General features: G+C 38.6%; 2 protein-coding genes across 3 annotated transcripts in view; one reads left to right on the top strand and one right to left on the bottom strand.

Moving 5' to 3' along the window:
• Nucleotides 1-14822, top strand: part of LOC116902795 (protein MMS22-like) — a 112448-nt gene that overhangs the window by 8667 nt on the left and 88959 nt on the right. The window contains exons 7-9 of the mRNA XM_032905135.1: nt 2718-2848; nt 3660-3773; nt 14611-14784. Of these exons, the coding sequence (XP_032761026.1) occupies nt 2718-2848; nt 3660-3773; nt 14611-14784 (419 nt within the window). The remainder of the gene's footprint in view (nt 1-2717; nt 2849-3659; nt 3774-14610; nt 14785-14822) is intronic.
• On the bottom strand, nt 1341-2300 carry LOC116902767 (40S ribosomal protein S2). Of its 2 annotated transcripts, XM_032905118.1 has the most exons (2): nt 2217-2299; nt 1385-2132 (listed from the first exon to the last, which is right to left on the bottom strand). In XM_032905118.1, the coding sequence occupies exons 1-2, from the start codon at nt 2275-2277 to the stop codon at nt 1390-1392; spliced, it is 804 nt and encodes a 267-aa protein (XP_032761009.1). In that variant the 5' UTR covers nt 2278-2299; the 3' UTR covers nt 1385-1389. The 2 variants fall into 2 exon arrangements, with proteins under 2 accessions (XP_032761004.1, XP_032761009.1); XM_032905113.1 differs by having other exon boundaries at nt 1341-2300.

Genomic DNA, 14822 nt, shown 5'->3' with positions numbered 1-14822 from the left:
AGGTGTACATCTTTCATTTAGCAGATTGTGCACAAGTGCATGTGTGCTTTCGTGTGTGTGCTAAGACAAGGTCTGTTTTGAGACAGTTTTTTGATTTTGGTTTTTTGGTTTTTTTTTTTTGTTTGTTTGTTTTGTTTTGTTTTTTTTTTTGTTTTGTTTGTTTTGTTTTTTTTTTTCTGTGTAGCCCTGGCTGTCCTGGAACTCCCTCTGTAGATCAGACATGCCTCAAACTCACAGATATTCCCCTGCCTCTGCCTCCCAGGTGCTACATTTAAAGGTGTGCATCACAACTGTCTGGCTGAAACAAAGTCTCTTACTGACTTAACCTGGACATGCCATTTAGGCCAAACTGATTGACCAACATGCCCCAGAATCTTCCTTCCCTACCATTGGATTATAAGCCCTTGGTGGCTTTTGCTGAGTTCTTGTATTGGTGCAGCAGCATTTTAACCAATAAGATACCTCCCCAGCTCCCATTTAGCAGCTTCTGAGAGATCTATTTGTGAAAGCATCTGTGGCTCAGTTTTTCCAAGGCTGAGTGCTTCAGATCCACTAAACTTATTTAGCCATATCTGCCTTTAATATTGGAAATAATGTTTCCCAGAAAACACAAATACATACACCTTTAATCTGTATACGTGTTCTATAACATATTTCCTTAGACATAGAATAGAGCCCTGAAGTTCTGACATTAGTTATAGATTATGTTCCTTTATTTTAGACTCTTGCCAGTAGTGGGTTTATGTTGCTAATACATGGAAAGAGACAGCAAATGTCTTTTTTTCTTCAGTGGCTTTCTAGTTATCAGTTAACGTCAATATCTTTACATAATTTTAATTTTTGGTCTAGTCTTTTTGCAAATTTTCTAACTTTTTTTAGAAGTTTATCTATATGGATAATAATGTTATATTTCAGTTTCTGTGATATATTTTGTTCATTCAGTCTTCTTTTTCTTGAGACAAGAATTTCACTTAACTGTTTACTCTGGCTGACCTCAGTATGAAGACCAGGCTGTCTTGAAACTCAAAGAGATCCCCTGTCTCTGCCTTTGGAGTGCTGAGATTAAAGGCATGTGCGTCCATGCTGTGGGGTTTTTTGTTTGTTTGTTTGTTTGTTTTGTTTTTTAAATTGCTGTTGGCATTTTAGTTTCCAAAGACATCTATATGTCAATACTTAGTTTTTGTTTATGTACATAACTGCATGGACACAGTGCATTCCCAGATTTATAATGACTGTTCCATCGATTTAGAACAATATTCAAGTAGACATACTGTGATATAGGTACAGGTTCTGGTTATTGTTTACCTCAGTTTGCTCTGTTTTTTTTTTTTGTTTTTTTGTTTTTTTTTTAACAGACTTAATTCATTTATTTTTCTTGTATAAAAACCCTTATGTGGTAGCCACAGCTGGAGCCTGGGTCCTCTGAACAGAGACTCTGGTGTGGGTTTTCACAAGATGGTCAGTGAATTCCTGATAAGGAGACTTGGTGAACACAGTCTCTTTCCAGAGGTCAGGGGTCAGGTAGCTGTAGGTCTTGGAGATGGCATCAAAGGTGGCCTTGGCAAAGTTGCCCAGGGTGGCAGTGCAGCCCCTGGCTGAAGTGTAGCAGTCATCTATACCGGCCATCATCAGTAGCTTCTTGGGCACAGGAGCAGAGACAATGCCAGTGCCTCTGGGGGCGGGGATGAGACGCACCAGCACAGAGCCACAGCGGCCTGTCACCTTGCATGGCACAGTGTGGGGCTTGCCAATCTTGTTCCCCCAGTAGCCTCTCCGCACTGGGACGATCGAAAGCTTGGCCAGGATGATGGCCCCTCGGATGGCAGTGGCTACCTCCTTGGAGCACTTAACACCAAGACCAACGTGGCCATTGTAGTCCCCAATAGCGACAAAGGCCTTGAACCTGGTCCGCTGGCCAGCCCGAGTCTGCTTCTGCACTGGCATGATTTTCAGAACTTCATCCTTTAGAGATGCACCCAGGAAAAAGTCAATAATCTCAGACTCCTTAATGGGCAGGGAGAACAGGTAGATCTCCTCCAAGGACTTGATCTTCATGTCCTTAACCAGGCGGCCCAGCTTGGTGACGGGGATCCACTCCTTGTCTTCAGCTTTACCTCCACGAGCCCCGCGGCCTCGACCACGGCCACGGCCACGGCCTCGGCCACGACCGCGGCCCCTAAGGCCGCTGCCGAATCCTCCGCGGAAGCCGCCGCGGCCTCCTAATCCTGGGCCCCCGGGTCCTCCGGGCCCTCCCGCTGCACCGGCATCATCCGCCATTTGGTGTTTTCCCGAAGAAGAAGAAGAAGCGGTTTGCTCTGTTTTATGCCATGAAACAGTCATTTGTGCTAAGCATACCAGCATCAATTAAAAAAAAAACAAAAACAAAAACTAATGTTTTAGCTCTGTTGTCTTAGAGTTGTGGATGAGTACTTTTATATTTTTCTTTTATTTTAAAGTGACAGCAATAATGCTTTTCAAAGATGGCCTCATTAATACAAGAGAAGTTAATTAAACTGAATCTAGAATCGGAAAAGTTTTTTTTAGGTAATACATGGATCCATAATTGGTGATTCTCAAATTTAATTTACTTTTAAAAAGACCAAAAATCCTAAAACTGTATTTTACTTTAGAAGAATCCAAAGAGTTAAAATAACTCTTTTTCTTGTGAGAATTAATACAATCTGAGGTTTTAAAATAGAATTTATGTTCTTTTGCAGAACAAGTTGTTTATGGTCGTCAGTTCATTAGTCAGGCGGGCGACAGTTTAACCAATGTCAGCCTCTTTGAAGAACATTGTGAACATCTTTTCTGTGACTTAATATGCCTGTCACTCAACAGATATGACAAGGTAATGCTTTAAGAGTTATTAATACATATGGTTAATACATAAGAACTTGAAATAGTTTCTGTGTTAATGTTTCTTGTTTTGTATTTGGGTACTAATATCTGGGAACTAGATATGGCAAGAATTTTGATACAAATGTTAATTTTTAAAGTGGTACGTTAAAATAGTACACATTAATGAAATAAATATATATTACATAATACTTGAATCAGGTTAAATATTTATCAAATCTTTATGGTAAAAGCATTCATGAAACCATTCTCACTGTGTACTTCAGTGTACTCTTATTTCTGCCAAGTTGTAGGTTAAAGCATGTTTACGCTGCCTTATAATGAATGCAAGTTTATTTCTAGATTTCTATCAGGGTGTGTGTGTGTGTGTGTGTGTGTGTGTGTGTGTGTGTGTGTGTGTGTGTGTGTATGTGTGTGTGTTAGATGGAAAAGATACAAGTAAGTAAACTGAGGTTCATTCCACCATATACAAACAGGTGTTGAGTAAAGAATGTTAAACTAGAAGGTACTTGCACTCATGTCCTTTGTACTTTCTTTAGCTGCTATTACACAGTTAGGACTATTTTAGTAGTTGTGACAGAGCTTATTTCTAACAGAATCTTAAATGTGTACTGCTTAGCTAATGCTTAAAAAGCTTTCTTTTTTGTTTCTTTAGCTGAAAATCAGGTTTATCATGTACTTTGTAAAAGGAACTTTTTTTTTTTAAGTTAGCGAAATGATACTTTTTCTTAAATTGAGAAAATATTTTAACTCTTTATAGTAATCATCTATGTGACATGTAAATAGCTCTGCTTCTTTTTTAGGTTATGCCTTCAGAAGCATTAATGATTAGTCACTACCCATGCTCCTGTGTTAAAGAATTATGGGTTCTAATTATTCATCTTCTAGACCACAGAAGTAAATGGTCTGCTGCAGAAGTAAGTTGGAAAATTGATATTTACTTGTGACTAGTTTGTATGTTAAATTCCTTATGTAGGAGAATGGTTGCACAAAGCATACATAGTATTATATTTGCATACCTGAATATTCTGCTGTATTAGTCTGTATCTTCCAGAGAATGTGCATCAGTAGAATATATAAGGACGTTATAAGAGATTGACTAACATAGTTATAGAAGCTGATCTTGGCATGTATGTGGAACCTGGCAACCCAGGAGAACAGTCTACACAAGTTTCAGTCTGAGTCCAAAGTCCTGAAAGCCAGCAGATGTAGTTTCATTCCAAATTTGAAGGAAGGGAAAAATAAATCACACACCAACTTGAAGAAGTCTTCCTTGATCTTGAGGGCAGCTTTTTAATTTCAGTAACATGTCTGGTTAAATGGTGGGATTCACACACATTAAGGAGGGCAATCTGTTTTACCAAGTCTACTAATTTAAATGTCAACTTCAGAAAATTTAAAAATGTGTATCCAGTATAATATTTAATCTACTATCTGGGGACTTGCGCCTAATCAAGTTGACACAACAAATATTTTACTGTGTGTGTGTGTGTGTGTGTGTGTGTGTGTGTGTGTGTGTGTGTGTGTGTGTAGTGTGTATGTGTGTGTGTCTGTATGTGTATTATACATAGTAGAATGAGGAAGAATCCTAAAGCAATATGATTTCCCTAATACATTGTGAAATGAAATGAGCAGAATGCAAAGGATTATAGTATATCATTTTATGTAGGAAAGCAGAGAAAAGGGTGTGAGCACATATGCCAGGATACTCAAGATATACTGGAATGACAAGCAGCCATGGGTCTTGGTGAATTAAAACCATAAATTGCTGGGTGCTAATGTAGAAGTTTATCAGCAGCAGGGCAGGAGCCAGAGATAGATCTGCTGTCTGTCTCCGCCTAGTGGCTCTGCACTAGGGAGCCTGAGGAGTTATTTTCAGAGAGCTCTTCTAAAGTGCAGCTGGAGTTCCCGACCTCACCTCAGAAAAGCATTTCAAGATGAGGCAGTAAAAAGCAGAGTTGGAGTTGTTTTGTTTTGTTTTTTTTTTAAGGTTATAATTGTATCATTTAACTCCAAACCTTATCAACTCCCTAACTGCCCCCTCTCCTGTGCCTTTCTCATTTAGATTCACACAATCTTTTTCTTTATTGTGGTTTCATATATATTTGTGTGTGTTGGTACTTTTCTCTGGGGAAGACTTTTCCCCCTCTTTTACCATTCCTTAGTTGCCTGTAACTCTTTCTGTAGGGTTGAATTCTCCTGAGCTTTCCCTCCACATTAGTATGCCTCTTGGTGTCATTCTTGTTCTGATTGTGTCTAGGCAGCTATGTTGAGGACAGGTGTAGCTTCTCTGGCACAGCAAACTTCCTGTTTCTCTGACTCTTAACAATCTTTTCATCACCACCATCCCCTTCTGAAACGATCCCTGATCTTTAGGTGCATTAATTTGTTGTAGATGTCATCAGATGGGACTGGGATCCACCACTTTGCATTTTTTCAGTTGTGTTGTTGTAATAGTCCCCGTTTGTTTGAATGATAAGTTTCTTTTGCAGGAGTGAGAAATAGATGTATTTATGGTATAAGAACAGAATTTTAGACTGTAGTTACATATTAAGTATGGGGCAGTTGTAGTTTTGTCTTCGATTTATGACTGCACTAGCCCAGATAAGTTGGCTAGGTTTCCAGTACCAGGTGTGATTTCCTTCTGCCTGGGTCTTAAGTCTAGAGAGCTCTTGGGTACTGCCAGGGTATGTGTATCAGTACTACACCCTTATGGCTTTCATCCCGTTGGTTGATGTAGTTCATAGTTGTCAGAGTTGGTAGAACTATTGGCTGCTTCCTTCAGCTGGAAACTAGCATGGAGCCTTCAGGTACCATGAAAGCTAGTCCTTAGGGAGGAGGCTTTTGGGTCAGATGGCCCTGGGTCCTTTGTCCCCTGTGTGTCAAGCATTCATGTCTTCAGTTTTTTAAAGGTATATCTTCCTCCATTGGTGTGGAAGCGACCAAGGGAGTCTCATGTGCAAACCTGAACAACAATTCAAAAGAGGGCTTCTCATGCCTTGTATTGAGGATTTTTTTTTGTTTGTTTGGTTAGCTATCCTATTAGTCAAGAATCTCTAGAGATACAGAATTCATAAAATGAGTCTCTATATAAGAGTTTATTCGAGTGGCTTACGCTTACAGTTCAGCTATTCCAACAGTTGCTGTCTCCTGATAGAAAGTCCATGAATCCAGTAGTTGTTCAGCCCGGGTCTGGATAACTGTCTCAGCTGGTTTTCAGTATATTCCAGAATTCCAAAGTAGACTCTTAATACAAGTGAGAGAATAAAGTCACCTGCAAGAATGAGGGCAAGCAGGCAACGAGCAAGAGCTTCTTTTTTTCATGTTTATATGGGTACTACTGGAAGGCTTGGCCCATGTTTAGTGTAGATCTTCCCCTTCAAATGATTCAAGTCCCTCACAGGTTTATCCAGGTTTCAGTTAATTCTAGATGGCATCAAGTTGTAACCAAGAGTAGTCATCACATGTCTACCCCTTGTCGATTTGGCACATAATCATGTCTCCTTATGTTATGCTTAATTTCCAAATAAAAATATTAACTAGGCCATAATTATGTCTACTGTGATATAATTACCAATATATAACCAGAAACACATTACATGTTTTAGAATAGGTGGCAATGTCCCTTGAAGGACATCCTTTTAGTATATCAAAACTTGATGTTCTCTCAATTGATGTTACATAACATGAGAAAGATATCAAGGAAAGAAAATACAAATACCTGCGCAAACACATTTTTAACAAAATATTGTAGCGTGGAGTTTGGCTACTCGGTTTTATGCTCCCGGCAGGTTGTGCTTCCAGCCACCTGCCCCACAGCGATTTGGATATGAGAATGAGACAGACAGACAGACAGACAGACACACAGACAGACAGACAGACAGACAGACACACACACACACACACACACACACACACACACACACACACACACACACACACCAGTCATGGCAATTCTTTTCTCCTCCCCTGCAACCTCCCCTGCTCCCAGTCTCCCTTTTCCCAGCCATTGGCTGCTGTCATCTTTAATGATGGTCAAACACCAATTGGGGACAAAGTCCTTCAGCGCTTGGTCATGCAGATTCCGCATTAAATCTGTAGACCAGGATGGTCTAGAACTCACAGAGATCCACCTACCTGCCTCTGCCTCCTGTGTTCTGGGATTAAAGGCCTGTGCTACTACTGCCTGGCTTTTTAAAAAGAAAAAATACCTTAATTCTTTAATTTTAGATTTATGTCTCGGGATTTATCTGGAGTTAAGATGATTGGCAAACATTTTTTTATAGGACTCCATCTGAAGCAGAGTGACAGATTTTTCTTAAAATTTTTTTTTCCTGAAAGATCTGGGAGGTGGACTTTTTTATATCTGTGTCTGATATGAAAAGAGAAGCCTAGGTAGAAAAGAGATTATGTGGGTCAGGTTGAGTCTAGAGATTGGCTATGGATTAGGTTAATGATGTCAAGCAGACATAGAGTAGCTGGTTTGCATGGTTCGTTGTGGTCCAGACCTGGATTAGGTTTGGGCACTGGAAAGGGACCCAAGATCTATCTGGGGCACTGTGAAAGGGAAGAATTAGGTGTATTCACTGAGCTAGCTAATGGAGAAGGATGTGCAGGACAGAGTTAAGTGGTTTTTATTTGTTTGTTCTGTTGTAAGTTAGGCATTAGGAAAAGGCACTTAGGCAAAGTCTACAAGTCACTCAAGAGCACAAGTATGGTCTTCTCAAGAGCAAGTAACCCTTAAGTAGCTTAATAATAGCTATGTGTATATGATTTTTGAGACTTTTGATACTGCATCTCAAAGTGTTGTAAAAGGAGCTTAATTTAGTTCTAAATGTGTATCCTTAATTTAAATGAGTTCATACAGTAAGTAACTCCAGATGTGCTTCTATGAGATTACTGCTTTTAGAGTAAAATTCAAAGTCGTGGCGGAGGGAGGGGGGGGTTAGAGTTAAAAAGTATGTTGTTACTGTAAGTACAATCTCAATCTTCTAGTGCTCCAACCCTTTAATATACTTCCTCATGTTGTGGTGACCCCAACCATAAGTTTATTTTTTTTTACCACTTTAGAAGTCTAATTTTGCTACTGTTAGGAGTTGTAATGTTAAATATCTGTGTCTTCTGATGGCCTTAGGCAACCCCAATCGTTTGACTCTCCAGAGGGGTCACAACCAACAGGTTGAAAACCACTGATTTGTATAGTTTTGTGAAATTCCCAGAAAACTGCAGTTTTATATATGGGGAAGTCCAAAGCTGTACTCAAATATAAACCTTAAGCTGTGTTCTTTTCTACTTTACCTTTCTTAACTCGAAATATCTTTGAAATATCTCTTCCAAAAAATAAATTCTGTTTCTATACTGGAAATATTCATAGCTATGCTAACCATGCTTGAACTTTTTAAATGTTTATATTTACTCTTTGAGTGTTTCATACAATATAAATTTGAGCGTATGCTTTCTTTCCTCTTCCCGAATTCCTTCCAGATCCTTCCCTACCTGCTACACACCCAACCTCATGTTCTTTCTCTTAAAAAAAAAGGTACACACACACACACACACACACACACACACACACACACACACACACTCACGCCTCCAACATCACCAACAACATAAGAGTTCAGTTACATGGGGCTGCTGTTGACTGTAGTTGATAGACAGTGTCACTCTAAGTGCTGGACCCCTCTCCACAGCTTTCAGTTGTAAAATGCTGCTTGACTAGAGGTGAACCTTGTGTGCATTTGCTCTCCTCAGTGCTGGAATTTTCTCAGGCTTGAGCTTTTGCAGGTCTTGTTCATGTTGTCACACTGTCTGTTGTGCTGGTCATTTGACTCTAAACTGGGAGCAGTCCTCAAACATGAATGAGGGTCTTTTTTTCCCCCGCATGTTCCCTTAAATTTCTCTCTCTTGCTACCCTGCTTCAGATGGCTTTTCATATATCTCTAATTTTAGAATCATGTTAATGTTTCCTATGCACAAAAGTAATGTATTTAGAAAGTGCACTGAGCAGAATATAAAAAGAAATAATTGAAGCCACTTATTTCAAATGGATAAAAACACAGTACAGAGGTTGAAAATAATAATCTAGATAATGTTAGAATATACTGATTTGACTGTGTACTTACACTGCTAAACAGAATTTTATAAAGACCCATAAACAACAGGATTTCACTATTTAGCCCAGGCTATCTTGGAACTTGTACTCTTATCTGTCTCAGCATTCTGATTATAGAGATGAATCACCATGCCATGCTAACAATGAAATCGTGTGTGTGTGTGTGTGTGTGTGTGTGTGTGTGTGTGTGTGTTTCAATAGTGCCTTTACTCTCATAGTAGATTGCCATTCCTTGGGATCAGTTCAGAAAATAACTCCTGCAATAATCCTACCTTTCTCTTATATCTTCACTTGCTATTTTTTAAGAGATACTTATTTATTTACATTTCAAATGTTATCCTTTCCAGGTTTCCCCCTGGGAACCCCCTATCCCATTCCCCCCCCTGCTTCTATGAGTGTCCTCCCCAAACCCCCACCCACCCACTCCTGCCTCCCCACCCTAGTATTTCCCTACACTGTGGCATCGAGCATCCAGAGGACTAAAGGCTTCCTCTCTCATTGATACCAGATAAGGCCATTCTCTGCTACATATGCAGCTGGAGCTTTGGGTCCCTGCATGTGTACTCTATGGATGGTGGTCCCTGAAAGCTCTAGGGGCTCTCGTTGGTTAATATTGTTCTTCCTAAGGGTTGCAAAGCCTTTCTGCTCCTTCCCTTCTTTCTCTAACTCCTCCTTTGGAAACCCAATTAATGCTCAGTCCAATGGTTGGCTGCAAGCATCCACCTCTGTATTTGTCAGACTATGGCAGAGCCTCTCAGGAGACAGCTATATCAGGCTCCTGTCGGCAAGCACTTCTTGGCATCTACAATAGTGTCTGGTTTTGGTGTCTGTATATGGGATGGATCCATAGGTGGGGTAGTCTGTGGATGGTCTTTCCTTTAGTCTCTCCCCATACTTTATCTCCATATTAATTCCCTTGAGTATTTTATTCCCTCTTCGAAGAAGGACCGAAGCATCCACACTTTGATCTTCCTTCTTGAGCTTCATGTGGCCTGTGGATTGTATCTTGGATATTCTAAGCTTTTGGGCTAATATCCACTTATCAGTGAATGCATATCATGTGTGTTTTTCTGTGATCGAGTTACCTCACTCAGGATGATATTTTCTAATTCAATCCATTTGCCTATGAATTTGATGAATCATTGTTTTTGATAGCTGAGTAGTACTCCATTGTGTAGATGTATCATATTTTCTGTATGCATTCCTCTGTTCAAGGGCATCTGGGTTCTTTCCACCTTATGGCTATTATAAATAAAGATGCTATGAACATAGTGCTACCTGAGTACCCAGCTATACCATTCCTGTGCATAATTAAAAGATGCTCAAACATATAACAAGGACACATGCTCTACTAGGTTCATAATATCTGTTAGTTTCACTATGTCTCTGTTTAGTTTGTTTCCATGATCTATCCATTGTTTGACAGTGGGTGTTAAAGTCTCCCACTATGATTGTGTGCTTTGAGCTTTAGTAAAGTTTTTTATGAATGTGGGTGCCCTTGCATTTGGAGCATAAATGTTCAGTGTTGAGAGTTCATCTTGTCAGATTTTTCTTTGATGAATATGAAGTGTCCTTATCTTTTTTGATAGCTTTTGGTTGAAAGTCCATTGTATTCGATATCAGAATTTCTAGTCCAGCTTGTTTCTTGGGACCATTCGATTGGAAAAACAAAAAATTTTCAGTCTTTTACTCTAAGGTAATGTCTGTCTTTGTCACAGATGTGCATTTTCTATATGCAGCAAAATTCTGGGTCCTCTTTATGTATCCAGTCAGTTAGTCTATGTTTTTCTTTTAATTGGGAAATTGAGTCCATTTATGTTAAGAATTAAAGAAAAGTAATTGTTACTTCCCGCAATTTTTGTTTTTCAGACCTGGAATTATGTCTGTGTGGGTTTTCCTTTGAGTTTGTTGAAAGATTACTTTATTGCTTTTTCTAGGGTATAGTTTCACTCCTTGTGTTGGGGTTTTCCATCTATTGTCCTTTGTAGGGCTGGTGTTTTGTAATGATATTGTGTAAATTTGGTTTCGTCATGGAATGTCTTGGTTTCCCCATTAATGTTAATTATGGGTTTTGCAGGGCAGAGTAGCCTGGGCTGGCATTTGTGTTCTCTTATGGTCTGTATGACATCTGCCCAGGATCTTGTGGCTTTTAGAGTCTCTGGTGAGAAGTCTGGTATTATTCTAATAGGTCTGCCTTTATGTTATTTGACTTTTTTTTATTACTGTTTTTAATATTCTTTCTTTACTTTGTGTGTTTGGTGTTTTGAGTATTATGTGTTCTCCTTTCTTTAGGTTAGGGAAGTTTTCTTCTGTAATTTTGTTGACGGTATTTACTGACCCCTTTTTTAAGTTGGGAATCTTCACTGGCTTTTATACCTATTAACCTTAGGTTTGATCTTCTCATTGTGTCTTGGATTTCCTGGATGTTTTGGGTTAAGGGTTTTTTGCATTTTTCATTTTCTTTGACTATTGTGTCAATGTTTTCTATGGAGTCTTCTGCACTTGAATTCTCTCTTCTATCTCTTATATTCTGTTGGTGATGCCTGCGTCTAAGACTCCTGATCTCTTTCCTAGGTTTTCTATCTCCAGGGTTGTCTCTCTTTGTGATTTCTTTATTGTTCGTATTTCCATTTTTAGATACTGGATGGTTTTGTTCAATTCCTTCACCTGTTTGGTTGTATTTTCCTGTAATTTTTTAAGAGAATTTTGAGTTTTCCCTTTAAGGGCTTCTACCTGTTTATCTGTGTTGTTCTGTGTTTCTTTAAGGGAGTTGTTTATGTCCTTCTTAAAGTCCTCAATCATCATCATGAACTGTGACTTTAAATCTTAGTCTTGCTTTTCTGGTGTGGTGGGGTAACCAGGATTTGCTGTAGTGGAGAGCTGGGTTCTGTTGATGCTAGTTAGCTTTGGCTTCTCTTCTTCCCCTTGCCTCTCTCCATTTGATTATCTGGTGTTAGTTGGTCTTGCTGTCTCTGACTGGAGTTTGTCCCTCCCATGGGCCTGTGAGCCTGTTATCTTAGGAGGGAGAGCAGTCCTGGAGACCAGCTCTCTGGGCGGAACTTTGGTCTGGAGAGCTTTGCCATTGTGTTAACTCTGGGGCACAGATGGAGGCTGGAGAGATCCTGTCCGCAGTTGCTGGAAGTTGCTGATCCCTCCATCCCTCTTTGACCAGTTTTTGGAGCAAAAATGTTTGTCTCACCTGTGGATTTAGAAGTGACAGCACTCCTGGGAGACCAGCTTTCTCATGATGGAGGGGGGTGGGAGGGGTAAGTTTTGGGTCGAGAGAGCTGTGCCACAGGGTTATTTCTGAGCCTTAGATGGAGACAAGCGAAATCTGTTTTAGACATTTTTTTATTTTACATTGTTATTTGAGACATGGCAATTTTAGACCTATTTTTAGTCTGTAAGTGACGAAGCTTAAATATGTTGTGGATAATATGATTCAGGCTTGTCACATAATGGGAAGGAAAGAAGCTAGTATAAGCAATGAAATGGTGAATTAGAATAGAGGTAGGTATTGATGTGTGTTTGTATATATACATTTCCTATCTTTTTCACTAAAAGTAGCCAATTCTAACTACAATGGTGCAGATTGCTGGTGTATACAGATTGGTTTCAAAAATGACCACTTTCTAATGAACACCAGCGAGACTTCTTGGAATAATAGTGGTTTTAGACAGGTCCATGAAAGATTAAATTTAGCCAGAAACATCTTATGCCAAGTATTGTTTGCTCAAAACATGATGGGACATGTCTGAAGAATACAACCCAAATGAAGATCGCCCTGTATTAGACCTGGGTTAGTTTGACTTGTATAAGACATAGTTGAAAACGGTTATAACCTATACAGTACCTATGCTGGTACAAGTAAGTAGGGACAAGGGATTCTTTTCTGGTAAATATAGGTCAAGAAAGCACCAGAAAACCAGTTAGTGTAACTGTTTTAAGCAAGATTTCTCACTGACTGCTTAGCATAGTGCAAAAACTTGAGTTGAAGATAAATTACTTCCCTTTTTGTATTGGTTTGGTTTTGTGTTTGCTGAGACAAAATTTTAGTATGGGTAACTGTGATGGTCTCTAAATTGCCTTCTACCTCAATCTCTGGAATAGTAGATTTGTCGTTATTACTTTAGAGCTTAAAATAAAGTAAGATATGTTTGTAGTTTTGTAAATATCTCCACATAGTATTATTACTTACCAAGAAGGAAATAGTAATCTCATAGATCTAAACAATCTGGAAAATGCCACCTAGTCAAAGTTAACCAGTAATAGGATAAACTTGTCACCACACCTCTCATAAGATGCAGTTAAAGAATAAATGTTTTTGGGCTTTCTTGATCCAAATGTGTGAGGTCATCATGAAGAGATAACAGTCATTTATCAGTTACATCAAAGCATCAATGTTCTGCATAGTGGAACTTGAGAAACTGTCATAATATCTTATGATGTTATAAGATGCTAAAGTGATTCAGCTTAGTGTTTTATAATGGTACCAGGGAGACTGAGTAAAGATTGTGTATAATATAAAGGAGAGAAACACAAATAGGAAATAAGGAAGCATTTTTTTGTAGTTGGAAAAGGAGGGGAGTAAAACAAATAAAGTAGCAGGAGAATAGTTTTCCATTTTTAATGTAAACTAATCAAATCAAGAAACCCAAAGATCCTGCTTAGTATAACTAAAGAAAGAATCACGTGGTGCGTGGCAGTGAAGTCCTAAAGTTTAAAGACAAAGAGATTAAAGAATGAGGGACTGGGTGTAACATACACAGATTGCTTGGTTTCATTCCTTAGCATCACACAGACAGGAAAAGTAACCATTTGATGGCTGACTTCTTAGCAACAGAAGAATCAATTCAGTGGAAGTACCGTCTTCATTATATAGTCAAACAAATAAAATTACTCATCAGCCAACAAAGGCAAAATAAAGCAGTTCTCAGTAGAACAACATTAAATGCTACAAGGTAGTTCAGGAGAACAGTGCTACTAGAGTGGGAAAGGAGTGGAGTATAGAAAAACAATATAGGAAATAAATAATTTAGTGTAGGCTATAGAGTAAATTTAAGGCCAGCCTGGCAACTTAGCCAGGACCTGCCTCAAAATGAAAAAAAAAAAAAAAAATCTTTGAAATAGAGCTTAGTGAAAGGGCACTTGCCCGGCAACAGAGTCCTAGGTTTAATTCCCTGAAAAAGAAACTCTCAAATAATAATAATATTAGCATGTAAACTGGGTTGGACATGAATGAGTTATCTAAGAACAAAACAGCTGCTTTTCTTTTCCAGACATTTGAACATGTCCTGTTATTTTCAAGATCATCATTAAGAATAGGCAGATTAGTAAAAAGTATATGCAACTGAAAAGATAACATTTCTAAATACAGTAAGTTTGCAAATAGAAGTTCAGTATAAGACTGGCTTAAATGTTAGTTTTAAAATCATCTGTAAGGATTACCAGATGATATATTTAAAAGATATACTTTGAGAACATTCTATAGGGTGTTGAGAAAAGATACCTTTAAAGCATAAAATACATCAGTGTTCATAATTGATGTTCTGTTTTGTGTGTATATTTCATTATGAACAGGAAAGGTCATTTGAATAGTGTCATAATTTAACTGAATCATGTTCTTTTTGTTTCTATAGTCATTTTGGAATTGGTTGAATAAACTACTTAAAACACTTTTTGAAAAATCAAGTGAGCAAAGAAGACCTGTTTCTATAACCCATGCCAAGGATCCATTAGGCTTTAGTTGGTGGATTAGTGTTCATGTAGCATCATTGTACCAGATTGATCGCCATGGTGTATTGGATGAAATGGTAAGATTTATATATGCTCAGGTCATAGGGAAATTACT

The sequence above is a fragment of the Rattus rattus genome, chromosome 1 (assembly GCF_011064425.1).
Source record: "Rattus rattus isolate New Zealand chromosome 1, Rrattus_CSIRO_v1, whole genome shotgun sequence".
Classification (NCBI taxonomy): domain Eukaryota; kingdom Metazoa; phylum Chordata; class Mammalia; order Rodentia; family Muridae; genus Rattus; species Rattus rattus.
Note: the sequence above shows the minus strand (reverse complement) of the source record. Positions and strands in the feature narration are given on the sequence as shown.